Source organism: Kogia breviceps, chromosome 8, assembly GCF_026419965.1.
Source record: "Kogia breviceps isolate mKogBre1 chromosome 8, mKogBre1 haplotype 1, whole genome shotgun sequence".
NCBI classification, from domain to species: Eukaryota; Metazoa; Chordata; class Mammalia; order Artiodactyla; family Physeteridae; genus Kogia; species Kogia breviceps.
The window spans coordinates 88108506-88128052 of NC_081317.1; the positions used below are offsets into that span (position 1 = coordinate 88108506).

The following is a 19547-nucleotide window of genomic DNA, read 5'->3' on the forward strand; positions in this document are numbered from 1 at the left end:
TACATTAATATGTAAATCTACAGATACAGAAAGTAAATTAGTGGTTGTCTAGGGTTGAGGGGAGAGAAGAGTGACTACTAATGGGTACAGGGGTTTTGTGGCGGGGTGGGGATGGGGAGCAGTGATGAAAATGTTCTAAATTGTGATGGTTGCCCAATTCTGTGAATATACTACAAATTATTGAATTTACACTTTAAGTAGGTGAATCACATTATATGTGAACTATATCTCAGAAAAGCTACCATTTAAAACAAAACAAAAAACCTCTCCAATGGTTTCTCATCTCAGAGTAAAGCCTAAATTCTTGTAGTGGTTCTACATGGACCTACAAATCTACACACTGACTCCACACTTCCTTCTTAGATTCATCTAGCTGTCACTTGTTTCCTTAACTCAGTTCCATCCACTCTAATTGCTTTGCTCTTCACATTACAAGGCAGCCACGCTCTGCCTCAGGACCTTTGCATTTCCAACTCCTGTCAGCTTTACTCCCAGATGCCCAAATGGGCCTTCCCCTCCTCATCTCCATATCTAAGCTTAAATGTACCATCAGTGAGGCTTCCTGTAACCCTCTACTTAATGTTACAGCCCCTCTCAAGTTCTCCATCTCCCTTCCTTTCTTTACTTCCCTCTGTAGTACAACTCATCAGCATCTGAAATACTATACATCTTATTAATGATTTGTCCCTTCCAAATAGAATGTAAGCTCATTGAGAGTAGGGAATTTTGTTTTCTTTATTACTAGATCCTCGGTGCCTGGCATATAGTTAGGATTCAATAAAATTATTAAATGGATAAATGAATAAATTCTAATTCAGAAATATGTTGAAATATCCCTCCACCTTCATCCCCAAAGGCCCTTACCTATGTTCAGGCCTCACCACCCTCTCCAGGACCACTAAAGTAGCCTTCTTACTGTCCTTCCAGCCTCCCATCTCTCCTTCAAATCCCCTGACCACATGGCGGCAGGACAGCTCCATCTGAAACTCTGATGTGATTACCTTAATCTTAAAATTCTTCATGGGAAGGGGAAAAACCCTTCATGCCCCTTGCTCCCCAGATAAAGTCCAAACTCTTTCAGGACCCTATCTCCATGAGATTTGGCCCCTGCCATAGTCACACCCCCTAACACCCCACCCATCAGCCACAGAGAACAACGCTGAATACTCCAACTTCTCTGGAGCCATGGACCTTTGCATATTCCAGTCCCCAACCATAGCCTGATGAAAGCATTGATTTTTACAGCCTGAGCCCAATGTCCGAGTTGGTAACCTTGCTGCCCACAAAGTGACATGCTCCTCCCCCAAGGATCCCTCAGCCAGAACTTTCCTCCACCTCAGCACTTATCACTTTGTAGCTGTTTCCTGTGAAAACAAGGACCATAGGATTTGGGTTCTTCTGTAACACTGAGCTTGGCACATGGTAGACATCACTGAATTTTTTTAAAAAATTAATTAATTTTTTTACACAGCAGGTTCTTATTAGTTATCCATTTTATACATATTAGTGTATACATGTCAATCCCAATCTTCCAATTCATCACACCACCGCCTGCCCCCTGCCACTTTCCCCCCTTGGTGTCCATACGTTTGTTCTCTACATCTGTCTCTATTTCTGCCCTGCAAACTGGTTCATCTGTACCATTTTTCTAAGTTCCACATATATGCGTTAATATACTGTATTTGTTTTTCTTTCTGACTTACTTCACTCTGTATGACAGTCTCTAGGTCCATCCACGTCTCTACAAATGACCCAATTTCGTTCTTTCTTATGGCTGAGCATTGAATGTTTTTGAATGAACGAATGAGTGTCCTCAGTCCCTGAGGACCCTTTGAGCCTTACTCTACCAGGACAGTCCTTTTTCCCATTAAAAAAAAACCCCAACACCTGCTCAAATTCACAGCCCTACACTTAGCAAGAGGGGGGACTACACTCCCCAGCTGGCAGTTCAGTAGACATGTGGTTTAATCCTTCCACTGTATCCCACAGCTTCTCATGAAGACAGGCAGGATGATTTCACTTTACATGACATTTAATCTTGCTCATGGAGGAATCAGTTTCCAAGACCTGACAGGACTGGAGGCGGCAGTGGTCATCCAAGGAGAACACCGGTGACTCTCCCAACTGCATTCCCCAATCAAAGAGGACAGTTTGGGTTTGCCATTGGTGAGTTTATTACATGATTAAAGTTCAAATAAAAAAATAATAACAAAAATCTTGGCAGGGAGGCTAGAGCCAGAATCTGGGAGTGCTGCTTCCCTGTCCCCAGCCTCCCTGACCAAACCCAGCTCCATTAACTCAGCTTGACTCGATCAAATTCCTCATCAAGACTTGCATCTGTGCTCTGGACATCTCTGCTGCTCCTGCTGGAGACTGAGTCCTGGGCTCCTGGCACCGGGGCTTTGGTGAGGGCCCCATATACACCCATGGCCTGAGGAGAGGGACACAGAGAGAGCCATGATGACACATGGCAGAAGGCATAGCCCAACCCACCAACGGCTCAAAGGAAGAAGGTAGAGCCAGGGCCAGTAAGCTTGTTTTTTCCTTTCTCTCTCTCAAGCTTCAGTCTTAAAAGCTTTGGAGTCGGTTCTAGGAATGTTACAAACTACCAGAGCAGGGTCACCCTCAAAATACTAATATAGGCATCTGCAAACAAACAAACAAAAAAAGATGTCTCAAGAGATTCTCTATTGCTAGGGATGAGTGGGGGTATCTCGTTCAGGGGATGAAGAGAGGTGTAGGTCTCAGGGCACTCTAGAGGACTAGATGGGGAAAGTGACGGTGGTGGTGGTAGCGTCTCAGTCTCTGGCATTGGTGCTCTATGCTAGGTCCTCAGGGTGCTCTAACCTGAGCCACCATACTGGTGACATCGCCAGGGTTGGAGGGCAGCAGGATAGTGTTGGAGTCCTTGGCCAGTTTAGAGAATGCGCTGACATACTGCTCAGCCACAGTCAGTGAGGCTGCTGCATCTCCATTCTGTGGCCACAGGGAAGATAAAAATCAGAGATCACAGACTTGGATGGGGGGGTGGGGGGTGGGGGGTGGGGGGGAGGAAAGGAGGTGGAGAGAAATCAGGTTCCTAGAAAGAGGATATGCAGATCACAATACAAGAGATCATGTAATGTGGCTCAATGGAACCAAAAAGGCAGGAATTTCTCCCAAGGGTACATAAGAGAACCTCTTCTACTGCCAATTCCTGATCCCCAATCCCACCTAGGGGGTCTCTCACATGTTGTGTCAGAGCTGCAGCCAGGATGCGAATAGCTTCAGCTTTAGCCTTGGCCTTGGCCAGAACTGCACTGGCCTCTCCTGGAAGAAAAGAGACAGAGCTTGACCTATGAGGTCAGGGTACCCCAAAGCTCCTGTCCCAGTACCAAGCCTCAAAGACCCATACCCTGTTCATCACTCAGCCTCTACCCTCTGCTGACCTGCTGCCTGATTTATTTGTTCAGCCTTTTCTGCCTCAGAGGCCAGGATCTGTGCCTGCTTCTTCCCCTCTGCCACGTTGATGGCCGACTCTCGAGTCCCCTCAGACTCTAGAACTGTGGCCCGTTTCCGCCGCTCTGCCTCCACCTAGAAGCCCCCAGCGAGCCCCATCAACAAGAAACCACAGTAAAAGTAAACTCTTACACAGACCTGCAATTGTACCCATCACAACAGGGAAGGGAGTCCAGGTCCCTATGCAACTGGAGCATCTGAAGTACTCTTCCCCATCCCTCTCTGGCCCCCACCTGCATCTGCATGGACTCTTTCACCCGGGGTGGCACATGGATATCCTTGATCTCATAACGGAGGCAGCGGATGCCCCAGCAGTCGGCAGCCTGGTTGATAGCATCCACGATGTTAGCATTCAGGGACTCCCGCTCCTGGAGGAAAAGAGGTGTAAGCTCCATGGCCTCAACCCAACCTTCAGGGGGCTAAACCAAGAAGGTCCCGGAACTGATCCCCAGAAAGGACTGAGAGTGCCAGGTATGTGTCTTCAAACCCTAACTCTGGCTCAGATCCCCTTACCCGGAAGACTTTGTCCAGAGATAGTTTGCCGAGCTCTGATCTCATGGTTGTCTGAGCTAGCTGGGTGACAGCATACTCAGGGTCCTCCACACCATAGCTTGCCTGAAAGGGGCATGGATAGTGTCAGTAGCTTGCGTGCAGGATTTTAGTGAGGAGAACAACTCAGGAGCTGAATAAAGCAGAGGGCAGATACCTTGTAAGGGTCCATGATGCGCAGGTAAAGGACTCCATCGATTTGCAGAGTTACATTGTCTGTAGGTGCAGGAGCAGGAGAGAAAGGAAGTCAGGCCTCCAGGTCCCAATCAGCTCTTTCTCCTGCCACCACATCCTAATGGCCTCAGAGCACCCATGTCACCCCACACCCCTCACCAAGAGTCACAGCAGACTGCTCAGGCACGTTGATGACAATTTCCTTGAGACTCTGCACATATCGGATCCGGTCTAACACAGGGATGAGGATATTCAAGCCCTGGGAAGAGGAGTCACAGGTCTTCAGAAGGATGGGGGGCTGTAGGGTTGAGATCGAAGCTAGGCCTGGAGTGGGTAGGGAATCAACATAGATTCTGCCCAGAAAAACAGAAGGCTTCGGGTGTCACTGGTACCTAAGTATGTAAGGATAGGAATGTAAGGCTGGATCTCTGATTGGAAGGGACAGTCAAGGAGATAGGAGCCAGCAGAGTAGCCTTTTCCATGCAGACAGGTGGAGCTGAGAGGATTAATAGAAGAGATTCCTAACGTGGGGCCTGTGGGATGCTAGCGCAATGGGAAAAGGTGGTAAGATGGGTATGACTGTCAGCAGTCTGGGCCCTGCCAGGTCTGGCCTGGGGTGTCAGAAGCCAAAGGTGAAGGCAGGCCCCAACGAGGTCTCACCCCATTCCCCCATGTCGTGAGGGAATTGGGATTCAGGCTGGCCCGGGGTGGGCAGAAGAGGTTCTCACAGGCTCCAGGATGCGGTGGAATCGGCCCATTCGCTCCACCACCCAAGCCTCCTGCTGCGGCACAAACAGCACCACCGTGTTTCGGGGCAATCCAGAGGAGGCGCGGCGCGCAGCACGGCCAGAAGCCTGCACGGAGCCCTAAAGGGAAGACGAGGATTAGCAGAGACCCAGTCGGCCGGGCACCCCGCCCCTCTCGGTGCCTGTCCCGGAGGCATGTCCCTAAACCGCGACCCTAAAGGGTTCTCGGAAAGAAACTCAAGCGAGTACCCATAACCTCCGGTCCCAGTTCTCTCCCCACACTTAGAATCTGGTCCCTTCCCAGTTGAAAACCCAGGTGATCTCTGGCCCGACACTTAGAAAAGGATGACTTGCACTCACCCTCAGCAAAAGGGCCCCAGACCCCCGCACCGCGCGCGCCAGCATTTCCCACTCCCACAGCGGCCTCCGGAACCAACGAGACGCGGAGCAGAGCGGTCGCTCTAGATGCCCAGACCTGAGCCTTTCCTCCCGTATTTCCACTCCCCCGGATGTACTTTCGGCCTTCCCTTCCCCCTTCCACACTCAGCCAATCAGCGTTACTCGGCAGAAGCGTGCATCAAGTTGATCGCTGGGAGACGCAGATTTTCTAGAGAGGGCTCAAGGCTGGAGCTTGTTCTTGTTCTCGCTGCTCAAGCCCAAGATCCCGAACACGGTGGCCAAATGGGGGCTACTTTTCGCGTGCAGGTGTCCCAGAAAAGCTTCCCACAGAATTCTTTATCCCCACTGGAGACTCAGTTTACCCTTCTGAGCGTATAATCGCCCCCATCTTTCACCATAGCGACGAGCGGTTGGAGCTGACTCATTGCCGTGGTTGCCATAGTGACATTGTCTGGTAGTCCTGCTGTGCTGTACCCAGCCCTCCCACTGGGGACTGCCCCCATCCCCGTTACCATGGTGACTGGGCCTAACATTGCCCGGTGATTGGACTGAGGTTTCCCCCTCCCCTCTTTTCCCAAGGCATCATAGCTTTTAATACCTCTACCCGGTCAGGGTCTATCAGGCCAGGTTCCCTCGCATACAGAGTCCAGCACACAACCCCAACATTCAGCCTTCTCTGGAGCATGTCACCCTGCACACATCTCCGATGCTCTGTCACATCCATTAGGAGACTTGCACAGTCACCCTCATTTTACACATCAGAGCACTGAAGCTCAGAGCAGCTAAAATCATCAACAGAACCAGTGTAAGAATCCAGATCCGCATTCAGAGTTAAGCTTTTACATACAGCAGAACCTTTCCCACCACACCACCCCATTATGTGAAAGGGGCAAGACCAGACCCTAAGAATCATGGGGGCCTCCCCTAAGACTTCCCTGCCTCAGGCCTTTTTCCGGGAAAGGGCAGAGTCCCAGCTCTAGTTAGGCTCTTCATCCCCATTCCCATGCTCTCCCGAACGGAAAAACTAAGGCTTCGTTCAAGTTTCAAACAAGAATTTATTCTTTCTTTCTTTCTTTTTTTTAAAAAAAGTACCAGGTACAATTTTTTCCTGTTTTTTGTTTTTGTTTTTTTCAAGTTTTAGCAAATGCTTGTTCCCCTCAGCCCAGCCCCAGGTATCAGGGCTAAGGCTGGGTCAGAGTCTAGAGTGGGGAATGGGGTAGTTGATAACTACATGACTGAGTTTGAGGGGTGCCCCTCACCCCAACTGAGGTAGGTGGGTCAGAGTCTGGCCAGGTGAGAGGAGGCACCCCCGTCCTTGGCCCTGACTCTGTCCCCTGAACACCTTCCTCAGTCAGGACCCCAAAGCAAGGAGACACAGGAAGAAGGAGAGGGACAACCAGAGTCTGAAGTCCTAGATGAGGGGTGGTTGACCCGTGTGTGTGTGTGCCTGCACGCATGCTGTCTCTCTCACACACATACACGTACACAGACACACACATACACAGACACACACACACACAGACACACACACACAAGTCGGCCTTCAGAGAGAGGTGAGAGGGTCGGGGAAGTGAAAGGAATAAGGAGGGACAGGGGAAGCTGAGTCTTTGGCTGGTGACTCAGTCCTTCTGGGATACTTCTCTGCTCTCAGCTGAGGGAGAGCAGTTCTCCTACAGCCCCCATATCAGCCTCTTCAACTCCTGAGGTTGGAGCAATATCTGAGAGTGGGAAAGGAGGAGGGGCAATGCCAATTATCAGGTTTGGGACGTTACCAAGGCAATCCAATTTGAATAAATTATAAATTAAAATAAATAAAATAATAAGTGGTCCCTGCCCAGGACAGGGAGGCAACGCTGGCATGACTTGCCTGGGAACTTAGGACAACCTCAGGGTAGCTCCAGTTCCTCCCCACTACCACAGCTGGCCTGGGAAATCCAAGGGAGGGGGCAGGCACGTGGAGTACCCAGAGTAGGGCAGAGTGTGGTAAGATCAGAAGCTTTAAACACCCAAATAATCAGTTTGGGCACGAGCGTGGTGAGGGCTTTAATTCAAGCCTGAAGGGTCTCTCGCACCTCTCCACGTGTTTGCTTTGTCCAGGATGGAGCAGGATGGGCAGGTCCTTGGCCCACTTCGTTCAGGACACTGACAATCAGGGCAAAGGTGAATAACGTGGATTGTGAGGGGCCTCAGTCACAGCCTGCAGTTCGTAGGGGAGCCCTGTGTCCAGTTCCAGGCTCCGGCGGGAAAAAAGCAGGCGGATGTCTCCATGCAGGCTTAAGCGGCCTGAGCGGGAGCTCCGGAACCTGGGGGAGGACAGGGTGATCAAAGTAAGACCCCAGACTTTAGACAAGCAAGGAGAGATGCTATTCAGGGAGGACACGCCTGGGTTGTGGAAAGGATACCCAGGGCCCTGTCCTCACCTGAGGTGCAACAAGTAGCAGAGGAGGTGGCGGGTGGGGCTAGCATTTCCCTCCTCACCCACAGGCACCAAAAAGAGGCGATGACGCAGGAAGGTCATGTGGGCAGCAGGCATGTCCGAGAAGTCAAAGGTCACGAGGAACATCTTCACCACAGTCTGGTTGGGGTTAAATAAGGTCTGGGGACAGGAAGGGCAAGGTTGGTAGGGTCTAGGGGATGTTTTCCTGTCCCCACTCCCACTCCCTCTCAGGGAAAACTTACCACTTGGATGGTGCCCACCTTGGGCACGCTGTAACCCTTCCTCCCCAGGGGGTTCAGGTCCACGACGCCCTGGGAAGGCCACGGAGCCATTAGCCAAGGTAGGGTCTGGGAGATCCCTGAACACTCAGCCATCTCCACAATCTCTCATTCTGGGACCTGGCCCCTGCCCTACACTAGAGTTCGCCCCACTTGGCTCTGACTCTTAGGAGAGAACATCTAAAGACTACTTCCAGAGCAGTTCTCCTGGGTTCCCTTACTCTGCTGGTCTCTGCCCAGGGTGCCCTTCCCAATAAAGTCTTTTACTTTGTCAGTTAAAAAAAAAAAAAAAAACAAAAAACGAATACCCCCTGCCCCCAACCCCTCATGCCCCTCATGAGCTAACTTTGGGTTGAGGTCAGGTCGTACCAGGAAGGGAGCCGGGGCATTTTGCTCAGAAACATCAAAGAAGGTGACAGTGACAGGCAGCGTGACATGCTGAGGGCAGTAGGATCCACTAGCTCCAATCTCTGCCGTGAAGCCCTCAATGTGGCCAGATGGTGCGAAGCGTCCTCGCAGCAATGATTCCTGGGGATGGGGTGGGAAAACATATTGTGAGACAGATGCTAGCTGTTTTCCTTACCCATCCAAGCCACACACACCACCATCCCTTCCCGCAAGATCCACCAATCAAGGAACCCAAGGGGAACTACCTCAAAGTTGCCCAACAGGGTACGGCTGACGGCGGGGGTAGGAACAGGAGAGGCACTGGGGGGGCTCAGCAGGCCTGGCCCCTTCCGGAGGCTTCGAAGGGGGCTCCTGGTAGGGGAGGGGACACACAGGTGGGTTGGCTTGAGGTATTCTGCTACGCTTGCTACTGTCCTTGGGCCCCACCATTTGCTACTACCTAGGGCTCCTTCCCTGAGGTCCCCCACCCTGGGGTTGGAAAAAGAATTACAGATATCTGCCCCATTTCCAGGTAGGGGCAGAGGGAGAAGCTGGTCACTTACAGCTTCAGGCGACAGGCACCTTTCAGCCTCCGCCCCATGGGACTGCAGTCTGTTGGGTCCTATGGAGAGGAAAGATTAGGGACAGAGATTGGGTGGAGGCCAGGTATGTTTGGAGCAGGGGCTCATCACAAGCTCTCATAGGAACATCCTCCCAAGCCCATCACCTTTCCCCACACAGATGTCCACTTAAGAGCAGACCACTTCCTCTCCTGGCTTACCAGCACAGGCTCCTTGGGCCCAGGCAGCAGGTGGCTCCAGAAGGGTGTGGCTTTGGCATCAGAACTGTTGGCAGCAGGAGGGTGGCCCAGGGTTCCCCGGCGCCTCCGAGGGGCTGGCCCCTCATCCTCAGAGCTGACATCCGGGGCTTCTCCAGCTGGAAGCAGCCTTCGCTTGGTGGGGCAGGGGCCTGGAGGTCCAGGGCCAGGGGGTGTGTGCTCGGGGCTGTGCCCATTGGCAGTGCCAGGGGACTCCCTAGGCCAGGGGCTGCCCCCATTGCCCACCCCAGCCACTAGGCTCTTACCCCCTATTTGTGCAAGACTGTGCAAATCAGTGTCAAGTGTGTGCAGCTGGCCCGGAGGGGCTGGCCCTGGGGACTCCCCCGGGGACCCCTGTCCCCCAGGATGTGGGGAAGCCCAGTCTCTGGTGTGCAAAGTACTGCAGGAAGCATTTGATGGGGGCCAGGGCGGACTCTGGGCCCCTGAAGTCCAAGGTGAGGTGGAGCTACCTCCCTGTTCCACAACACAGAGGCCATGATGGCAGAAATGTTGGCTGGCCACGCCCAGCCCCAGCCCCAGTCCCTCTGGGCCCAATAGCCCCAGAGTAGGTGGTTCTTCAGGGGGTAGTCCCTCTCTGGCCCCCAGCCCAGGGCCTCTCTTCAGCTCCCGGGGACCCTCAGTGGGTGGGGCTGGCCGTTTCAGGGCCCTATGAGGCTCGGAGGTACCAGCTGGAGGGGAAAAGATGGATACCTGGTAGACCCCGGGGGATGCTGCCCCCCCTGCCGGGCTGTAGCCCATGAGCAGGCCACCCTGGAGGGCCCCCTGCCTGACTGCAGGCTGTGAAGGGCCAGCCTCTGGCTCTGAGGATGGAGACGGCTCCGCCTGCACGTGGCGCATGAAGCCCCCCCTTGGGTCAGGGGGGACCCCCCCCAGAGCCTTTATGCTGGGCCTGGGCTGGGGGGCCTGGGGACATCTGTGCAAGAGAAGAGAAGAAAAGATGGTCAGGGCAATCAGTGAGTCACCTCCCTCCCAGGTGAATTTCAAATCCTCCCCTGGACTGAAGAGGTGAGCTTGTGAGGTTCCTGGAGGCGAAGGTATCCCAATCTAATACCTTCAGATGGACTAATGGAATATAAAGGCCACTCTCAGAACTTCTGAGGAGGTGACACATTTAGCTCAGGTTTCTAACTGTACCTGCTCCCCCTCCCTCTCCCTGGCACTCACCCCGATGAAGAGGCCTTAAGCCTAGCTGTGTGTTCCCTCTTCCTGACTGATGCCTTGCTCTCCTAGCTTGCAGTCTCGTCCATGCCTGCTGCACTGGCGAGGTGACTGCCACCATTCCGTGCAGCTCCTAGGCTCAGCTGGACCCTGTGGAGAGAAAGACAGACATAAGCCAGGATCTCTGGAGCCAGCAGTAAGGCTGCTCTCCAACTGTCAGCTAATAGAGTATACCCCAGGACATCCTCCTCCAGTATGAGGAGCCCTTCAGAAACAGAAGGGGCAGTCTTGGAATCCAGGGCCCAGAGGGCAGAACTGGACTATACAAGGAGTCGCAGAGAGGCAGGTCTTAGCTCATTGTAATAAGGATGTGACAAGTAAATTGAGGCAGGATAACTACTTATCAGGGCCACCAGCTGGGGGACTCCTGCCATGAATGAGAGGGGGGATGAGATACCCCAAGATCCAAGAGACCATGCCAACTGAGACGTGGCCAAAGCAAGAATTCAACTCTCCTAGTCAAGGCCACTGAGTTGCACAACTCCTTCCTACATGCCTGTCTCTAAAGGGACAAGTGCCACCCCATAACCCTAAGGGCAGAGGTCTTACAGAAACTTATAACCCCATCAGCCCTCCTTAGAAGTACAAACCTCAGGTCAGCTCAAAGTGGGCCCTTCAGCATTAAACTCCCAATTGCCCCCAGCAGTCTGTCCCTTTAACAGGAAGCAACAAATCTAACCAAAAACAAGTCTAGAGGGGGCGGGGTGGGGGAGGAAGCACTGCTAGAAGGCACTTTCCAGGGCCTACCCCTCCCCCTACCTAGGCCCTGCAAACTAGTGATAAGACAGTGACAGTCAGAGAGCTGGAGTACCTCGCCACTCCTCCCCAACACATCCAACACCCAAAAACCAAAACCACTGCTTTTCTGTCAGGGTACAAGATGGTCTTCACTGACTAGTCCACCCTCAGGAGTCCATATTGGGTAAGAGGATGTCCAGTTGAAGGCCATCTTCCTTCATGGGAGAAAACATTGCCCCCAGGGTCAAGCTCATCCTTTTGTCAGTAGCCTGTGCTGCCTGCTATCCACAAAACCCTTTCTCATTCAAGGAATGTTCCCTTATGCCTATCGGAGTCTTAACCTTCCTTGGCTAGGCCAAATGCCATACCCTCCATAAAGCCTACTCCGGCCACCCTGGACCATAAATGTCTGTCTCTTCTGAGACCTCACCTATAGTAGTACCACTATCTCCTGTAACCCAGTGACAGTTTTGTTTGCTCCTGTGGGTAAGACATCTCGTAGACTGACCATAGGGTTCTTTTTTTGCGGTTACACGGGCCTCTCACTGTTGTGGCCTCTCCGGTTGTGGAGCACAGGCTCCAGACACACAGGCTCAGAGGCCATGGCTCACGTGCCTAGCCGCTCCTCGGCATGTGGGATCTTCCCGGACCAGGGCACGAACCCGTATCCCCTGCATTGACAGGCGGACTCTCAACCACTGCACCATCAGGGAAGCCCAACCATAGGGTTCTTGAGGATAGGTTTGTACTTCACTCCTCTGCCCAACTCCAAGCACAGGGGTAAGCACATAGCAGGGCTCAAAAAAGTAAAATGCAAGTCCCAGAGATCTGGGCAGCAGTCCTGACAGTGCAAAGAAAAACTCCCAGAATATGAGAGAAACAGGGAGATTAATTGTATAGGGAGAATCAGCAACAACAAAGATGGTGGGACGCAGGGAGAAAGGGGAGATTTGCATCCAGGGACTGAAAAATCCTCCTACACCAAGTTCCCATCACTGCAGTATCCTACACTATCCTATTTCACCAAGTTCTCATTAGAACTGGAAGCCCTAAGAAAATTCTGGTTCCCTGTGGTGGGTGGGACGTCTGGAAAGGGCACAACGCCAATGGCAGCATTGTCAGAGGGTACGACCTGTACTCATCTCTTCCCTCCTTTCCTCTACCCATGCTATACAGATTCAGGAAGGGCCTTTTCCTTAGCACTCCCACCCCTAAGTCATCCCATCATCCCAGTTGACCTCTTGAGCCCTTGCTCTGGGGAAGCCAGGTGATGACATGATGCCCTACTTGACCCCAGCATGGCTGGCATCTGCTCATTACCCCAGAGCCCTCTCAGTTCCTGCTCTGTCAATGAAAATCTCTAAGACTCACTTTCCTGCTACCCAGCCAGTCTGGCTCTAGACCATGGCTTCAAGCTGACTCATGGGGCAGGACTTGGCAGGGGAGGGACAAGGTAGGCCAAATCTCACTCTGTGCAGGGGGTGGGCAGCAGCTGGCATCAAACAGCTGTGCCAGGCTGTGGCTGGCAAGGACTACAGCTCCCAACATGCCAAGGGAGCAAGACCAGCAAAAACAACAAGTCCCAGAACACCACGGGGTCTGTACCCTCAGACACCTGCTAGGCCTGGGAAGTGGGGTAGGTGGGTGTTGAGCTGCCAGGCTCACTCTCCCCTTCAGTATTAAAGATATCCATTTCTACCCTGATCAAGGAAGGTGGCAGGAAGAATTCCTCTCCATGTGCTTTTCACCTTCACGCCGTTCAGAAGGAACTGATGCCAGCTGCTCTACATTTTGTCCCTACACACGTCTACACTAGCTACGGGGGCTGTTCCCATGGACCACTACTGTGGGTAGGAAGGTTAACCTCTGCCCTCTCACCAACTCCTTGCCTCTCTCTGGCCTAGAGCCCTCCACCCTCCGTGAGAGGAAGCAAATCTTAGCACCTCCTCCAAAATGAGCCCAGTAGACTCACCCCAGCACCCCGGCTCCAGGACTCCTTGTTCTGACCGATCCCCCCACCCCCTGCTTAGCCTCCCAGGTCCTTTCTCTCTCCTCTACTCCCCACAGCCTGGGACAGGCCCCATTCCCTACTGGAGCTTCGGAGAATTGCTATTTCCCCCTAGCACAAACTCACCCCGTTCCCAGACGGGCTCCGCCGCGGCGCCGCTGCTCAGGCCCTTCCGTCCCGTCCCGGTCCCTCCCCTCGAATGCCCGATCCTCCCCACCACGGGCCCCCAACCCAGACAAAGGGTGGCTCAGCCTGAGCCCTGCTCTGCTAGGCTCTTCTCTGTTCAGCTTCGTGTGCAACACTAGCGGGCCCTGGCGCCCGCAGCCCCCAAGCCGCTGCCTCGCCCCTCCCCGCGACTGTCCCTCCCCATGGGCGCCCGGGCTCCGCACTGCCGACTCCGCTGCCCCTCTGACTCACAGGCCATTTCCTACCAGCTGATGGGGCAGGCCGCCCCGCCCAGCGCCCCCACGCCCCCACCGCTGCAGCCGCGGCCGCCACGCCCCCCTCAAACTCCGCCCCCCATGGGCAGCGACCATGCTCATTGGCCTAAAGGAGGCCAGCCTCCCCACGACCTCAAGCGTGAGGCACGCCCCCTCCAAGAGACGCAAGCCCATTGGTCCACAAGGGGGGGCCGGCCTACATAGGGTCGCTCCGCCCATCTCCTTAACCCCTCAGCTGCCGGAGTCCAAAGCAGCTCTCAGCCCTGCCTTTTAACCCTTTGAAAGACGTAGGCCTCCCACTTTTCACCCCTCCCTTCCTCTTCAGAGGCAGGTCAGTAGGACGACCTAGGGCGTTCACAGACAAAGTTCGACAATCCCCAAAGTCAGCTTGCTCTTCCAACACTAGATCCCAAATATCCCCACTCCCGTTCATCTCTCCGTGCCTTGCAAACCAGAGGTCCAGAGACCAGAGGGCTGTTGAATCCCAGGAAGCTTCCTTCGTGCCAGGGCAGATGAAAAGGTCTTGAAGTGGGATCTCATCTCCTTCCACTGAGAAATACTCTATATTGATGTTTTTTGCCTTCATTAGAGGGGCCCCAAGGGCTCCTGAGGTAGGGATACCTTTTAATTCAGGAAGCTAGACATCATTCTTTGTGCCTCTAAACTTCCATTCTGAGATCAGGCTGCTTCAGCCCTTCTGCTCTCTTTCTATTCATCAGCCCCTGTTCAAGGAGGCAGAGCACCCAGGGGAAGAAGTGGGATAGGAAGGCTTCTGCACAGAGTAGGGGGAAATATGCCCAACTCTTCTGACAGAGCTCACCCCCATGACTCACACCTCCCTCGAAACTCCCCACCCTCCCCCTGAGTCACTGGGCCCCAAGCCCAGCCCAGACCCAACCAAATTAAGTGGCAGTAGAACCAGCATACCTAATTCTTATTCTCTTATCCTTTAAATGACCAGGATGGAAACCTTTGCAAGGATTAGACATTAAAAGACACTTTTTAGAGGGGCTGATCTACGGGCAAGCTAAGAAAATAAACAGTCCTGCCTACCTTTCCCTCTGCACTTGTGAAGTCAGACAGTTTGGAGCTTAAGAGGTTTCTAAGACTCAGGTCTTCCACAAAACAAGAGGCAAACACCAGAGCCAAAAGAGGAAAGACTCAAACTGAGACCCTAGAGAATTAGCATCAGCCAGGGCAGGCTCCCTGGCTGTGCCTCCAGGAGAACAGGAGTGCATTCTTTTATAGTTCAGAAGCCCCAAGATCCTTGTTTCTACCTTGCTTGTAGTGGTGGGCCCTTTGTTTCTACCTTGCTTGTAGTGGTGGGCCCTAAGGACCCTGAGGTTGTCACTGGACAGTAAAATGAAGCTCTCCTCCCCTACTTCCTCCCTGTGCCCTAGACTTAGGAAGGACAACCAAGTAACAGTTCCTCTAGCCTCCTTTCTCCTTACCTCAGACCAGGAGAAAAACACTGAAAAAGAACCCAGTTGCTGTGGACTGACTTCTTTGCTGGTTCCCTAATGTTAAGGAATGGGATTTAGGAAATTTTCAACACCCTGAACAAAATTGCAGAGTACCAATGTAAAAGCCCACTTGCCTTAGTAAAAGCTTACTGGAAAGACAGGTAGACACAGAACACTGTAGGAAAGGAGTAATTCCTTGGTGACCCCACCTTGTTCTATCTAACTGCCACTACCATAGGCCCAGATCTTAGTTATTTGCAAAAGTCAGGGGGCAGTAGTTTAGGGGGAAGGATCAAAGATGTTCCAGGCCTCAGAGTGTACTGGGAAAGCAAGCATGGTACAATCAAGAGGCTTTACCTAGCTGCCCTAAATTCTTACCCTGCTTTATTTTTTTCATGACAGTTATCACCAGCTGACACTTCTCCCCCCCACCCGCTTTCTCTTCCTTCCCAGCCACACACACATTTATTTCTCCTCCTATTAGAATGGAAGCTCCATGAGAACAGCAAATTTGTCCATTTTGTTCATGATGGTATTCCCAGAATCAGCATCAGTGCTTGGCATATAATAGGTGCTCAGTAAACACTGGCTGAAAGAAACAATGAGCCCTGGGCTGAGTAAAGAGCAATCAGGAGACCTGGATCCTAACACCTGCTCTTTCACTGTGAGACCTGGAGAAAATCTCAGTCTCTTTGTTAATTTCCAAATCTGTAAAATGAGCATTTGTATAGACAATGACCGTTGAGGGCCTCTACAATTTGAACCTTACACTGCTATAATTCTAATGGCTGCTGTTCACTCATATCCATTTTCAGAGGATGGGTCCAAGCATCTGAATGCCCTCCTGCTTGTACCGAAGCAGAAAGTCTATATACTCCTGCCTCTGCACAGCAAACTGATGCCCTTTCTCTTCATGCTCCACCCACTCACACAAATGCCTCAGTCTTGAGGAAGCTGGAGTGAGTCCGCCCTAAGCCCGCCTCTCAGAGAGACTGTCTGAGAAGCTGTGTTGCCATAGCAATCAGCTCCTCCTCAAAGGTTTCAGCCTGCCCTCCTTTACCCCACCCTACCCCACGGCTTTGTCTGGCTTCAGTACCCCCTCCCTCCCCAGCCAGTCTCTCAGCCAGAGGAGACTGGCTTGGGGCCCCTTTCAGCAACACTGTCACACTCATTCAGCTGCTGTGTGGAAAACAGGCCTTTCTCACCCCCTCCCAGCCTGCCCAGGGGCAAAAAGAACTCTGGCACTACATCAAGTCCCCTCAGGGAACCAGAGGAGCCGTCACGAGGACTAGGCCCTAGTCTCAGTTCTGATAGCTTCCAAGCCAGGAGGGTGGCGAGCCATTCCCTCTCCCTCCCCCAGCAGAGACTGGAACCTCACATCCCTTCCCCAGTTCAGCCAACAATAGTGGCCCACCTCTCAAAACGTGCCTCATGGACCTTCAGTACTTCTCACCATTTCCCCTTCCCACAGAAGCCCAGAATTTTTGAGGGTCCTAGGGTTCCCTACCCAGGAGAAGGAAGAGTGTGGGGAAATCAGTTTGTGGCAAGTGGTAAAACGGTGTCTACCATTCACTTGGGGGGCTGTTGGGAGACACCTCTGCAGTAGTGAGGGCGAGGTCTGGGCCTTGCTGCTGGTTACTTAGGTCTCTGGCCACGGAGTACGAAGTCTGGGGCAGGGCACAGCTCCTAGACAGGCAAGGACCAGGCCAGGCCCCAGGGTGAGGAAGGAAGTGGGAAATGAGCACACCCAGAGCATAAGGGCAGGGCAAAGTGGGGGAGGAGGGGGAAGACAGGGACCAAGGCAAGCTTCTAGGAGGAACAGGAACTAGAGTGGGGGGTTAACAGGAAAAAAAGCAGGGGAAGGGCCTCCAGGGACACCAGCTAAGGGGAAAAAACCTGTCTCAGCCAGACAGATCCAAAGCCGACTGAGAGAGTCACACAAGCCCTAGTAGCAAGTGGGGCCTGGATCCTCTCTAAGAGTGCTCAGGCCTGAAGGTGGAGTTAGGAGCTGACGAGCCGGGAACACTACAGACTGGCATCTTCAACCCACTAATTCCATCACCCTCATTCCTGAAACACAGTACACAAACATCTTCCCGGAGTCTCTACAATGCCTCCAGACTTTCTCAAAGCACTAGGGGTTCTTCCCTCCCCAGATGGGACCCGCAATCCCTTCCCCTCACACAGTGCCCACAGCCCCATCCCTTCTTCCTCCACACAGTCCGTCCCACACTCCGGACCACCAGCCCTTCTCCATCACATAATACCCCCCCTCTCCCTTAAAGCGCTTCAGATCCCCTCCCCCTCAAGTGTCGTCTGAACCCTCCACTTCGGATAGCGAACTGACCCCCTCACATTGTACTTCCTACCTCATAAAGCACTCCCGCCCCTCCCCCGCAAGGGCTACTGGAGAATGCACCTCCTAGACCCTACACTGAGCCCCCAACTCCTCCCCCAACTGTTTCACTCCACCCCCACCCAGCATTTCTCTAGATCCTCTCCTTCCCTAACGTGATCCCCACCTCCTCATGTCCGCCCAAGCGCACCCCCGTCCTTGTCCCTTCTTCCACATGCACCCTGCCACACACCTGTAGTTCCGTGAGTCCCGTTGCACCTGGGGAGGTAATGGATTAGGGCAGTTACACAGCAGCCCTAGATGCAGCCTCGGCCTGCAAACCTCGCCCCTTTGGTCCGAGCCCCGCCCCCGCAACGACGAGACCCACCCTCCCCCTTGCCCCACCTCCCACCTTCCCCTGGCTCCTCCCCTCTCCCAATTTCTTTAATCCTGGGGCTCCTCCCCTGTAATCCAGGTCCCACCCCTCTCTGGCTCCGCCCCTTCTCCTCTCGGCGTCTCCCCATTGAACCTCTGCTTGTCCCTCGTCCCACCCCTGATCCCCGCCCCCTTTTGGTCTCTCCGCCTTTCACTAGAACCCGCCCCCTCTGATTCCAGGCTGGCAGAACCCGTGCCAGGCTCCCTTCCCCTGCTAGCCCCCTTCCATCTCGGAGCCTCTCCTCCCCCCCGCCCCTTCTCCCGCTTGCCTCACCCCTGCGCTGGGTCTCCAGCCCGGAACCGCTGGCTCTGATTGGCTGCGGCGGCCCCAATGGATGGCGGAGGAGACAAAGTGATGGTTGCAGGTCGCCTGAGGTCCCACCCCGGCCACGTGCGGCTTCTGTGATGACAGGTCTAGAGGGGCGGGGCCTCGGCCCGCAGTGGGCGGCCTAGGCTGACCGGATCTGGCCAGAGGTGGGGAGCCAGAACCGGCGCCAAAGCGTCAGCCTGCGGGCGCCGAGCCTGACTGGGGCCCTCCTAGGCTTTCGAGCTGGTGTGAGCTGCCTGCGAAACTTGAACCTCTTAGTGAAGCCGTCTGCGTTAGCGCGCGTATTTGCCCTAATGGGGGAGGTCTGTGGGGTTCGCAAAGTAGTGTCATGAGTCTCAGGATTCTTTGAAAATGCGGGAATCTGATTGGCGGGATCTCAAGACTGTGAGGATGAGCAGTTTCCGCTTCCGCAGCCTACGCTTTGCGGGAGATTCTGAGTTCTGAGAGAATGGCAGTACGAGTCAGATCTGTACCTGTGGAGGTAGGTCAGCAAGAAATCTGTAAATTTATGAGCCTAAGTGTTAATACGGAGTTATGGGAGCCTGAAATCGCCGGAGGAAAGAAGAGCCTTTGCTTTGTACAAGTGTCGATTGAACTATGTGACAGTTACATATATTCTGTAATTTAATTAGCGTTTGAATCTTCTCTCCAACTACCCCCAGCCCCACGGGTTCCCGAGGTACAGCAGGGGAAGTCGATGCTTACGAGCTACCGGTAGATGGCAGCACAGGACACTTGCAGAACTGAGTGGCTCTGAGCCCAGGGCCTGGCGGGCTCAGTTTTCCAGAGAGAACTCTGGAGGCAGCGGTATTGATGGCTGTGTGATGGACTGGACATTTTCAAGTTCTCTCAAAGTCTCAGATTCTTTAGATCTCTGTGACTTTCTTTCTGTGAAGAGTTAACTTAAGCGACTTTACTGAACACCAGTGGTGTGCTAGGCAAAATGAAAAAGAAAAAAAATGTTTTCTTCCCTTATGGAACTTGTTCCGATTGTCATACAAATACCTCTATAATCCAAGACAGTAAAGTTGGAAGGGTTTTGTGTAGTGGAAAAAGCTCAAACTTTGAAGTCATTTGGTTTGGTCTCTGAACGTTGGGTAAGGAGTATTTACTAGCTGTATGAATTTGGGTAAATTACTTGACTTTTTAAAAATAAACTTTTAACTTTAGATTTACAAAAAAATTGTGAAGATAGTACAGAAAGTTTCCATATACCCCACACCCAATTTGCCCTCTTATTAACATCTTACATTAGTATGGTTTGTGTGCTACAATT

At 53.0% G+C, this 19547-nt stretch overlaps 2 protein-coding genes across 7 annotated transcripts; both read right to left on the reverse strand.

Annotated features, from left to right (window-relative positions):
- Positions 1-2150: 2150 nt before the first annotated feature.
- STOML2 (stomatin like 2) lies at positions 2151-5851 on the reverse strand. Of its 3 annotated transcripts, none has more exons than XM_059071677.2 (10): positions 5328-5851; positions 4950-5087; positions 4381-4480; positions 4205-4263; positions 4012-4113; positions 3732-3866; positions 3429-3573; positions 3230-3309; positions 2848-2976; positions 2151-2431 (listed from the first exon to the last, which is right to left on the reverse strand). In XM_059071677.2, the coding sequence occupies exons 1-10, from the start codon at positions 5370-5372 to the stop codon at positions 2294-2296; spliced, it is 1071 nt and encodes a 356-aa protein (XP_058927660.1). In that variant the 5' UTR covers positions 5373-5851; the 3' UTR covers positions 2151-2293. The 3 variants fall into 3 exon arrangements, with proteins under 3 accessions (XP_058927660.1, XP_066895720.1, XP_066895719.1); XM_067039619.1 differs by having other exon boundaries at positions 4381-4545; positions 5328-5451; XM_067039618.1 differs by having other exon boundaries at positions 4381-4545; positions 4882-5087; positions 5328-5403.
- A 550-nt stretch (positions 5852-6401) lies between these two features.
- ATOSB (atos homolog B) lies at positions 6402-18525 on the reverse strand. 4 transcript variants are annotated; one of them, XR_010841606.1, is made up of 10 exons: positions 17762-17886; positions 10471-10614; positions 9250-10219; positions 9032-9090; positions 8735-8840; positions 8451-8609; positions 8046-8114; positions 7787-7962; positions 7439-7669; positions 6402-7084 (listed from the first exon to the last, which is right to left on the reverse strand). XR_010841606.1 is itself a non-coding variant. In XM_067039644.1 (10 exons), exons 4-10 carry the CDS (start codon positions 10141-10143, stop codon positions 7516-7518), a joined length of 1617 nt encoding a protein of 538 aa, XP_066895745.1. In that variant the 5' UTR covers positions 10144-10219; positions 10471-10614; positions 17762-17787; positions 18218-18525; the 3' UTR covers positions 6402-7515. The 4 variants fall into 4 exon arrangements, 2 of the variants coding, with proteins under 2 accessions (XP_066895745.1, XP_058927653.1); XR_010841605.1 differs by lacking the exon at positions 17762-17886 and adding an exon at positions 13397-13673; XM_067039644.1 differs by adding an exon at positions 18218-18525 and having other exon boundaries at positions 6402-7669; positions 17762-17787.
- Between the last annotated feature and the right edge of the window lie 1022 nt (positions 18526-19547).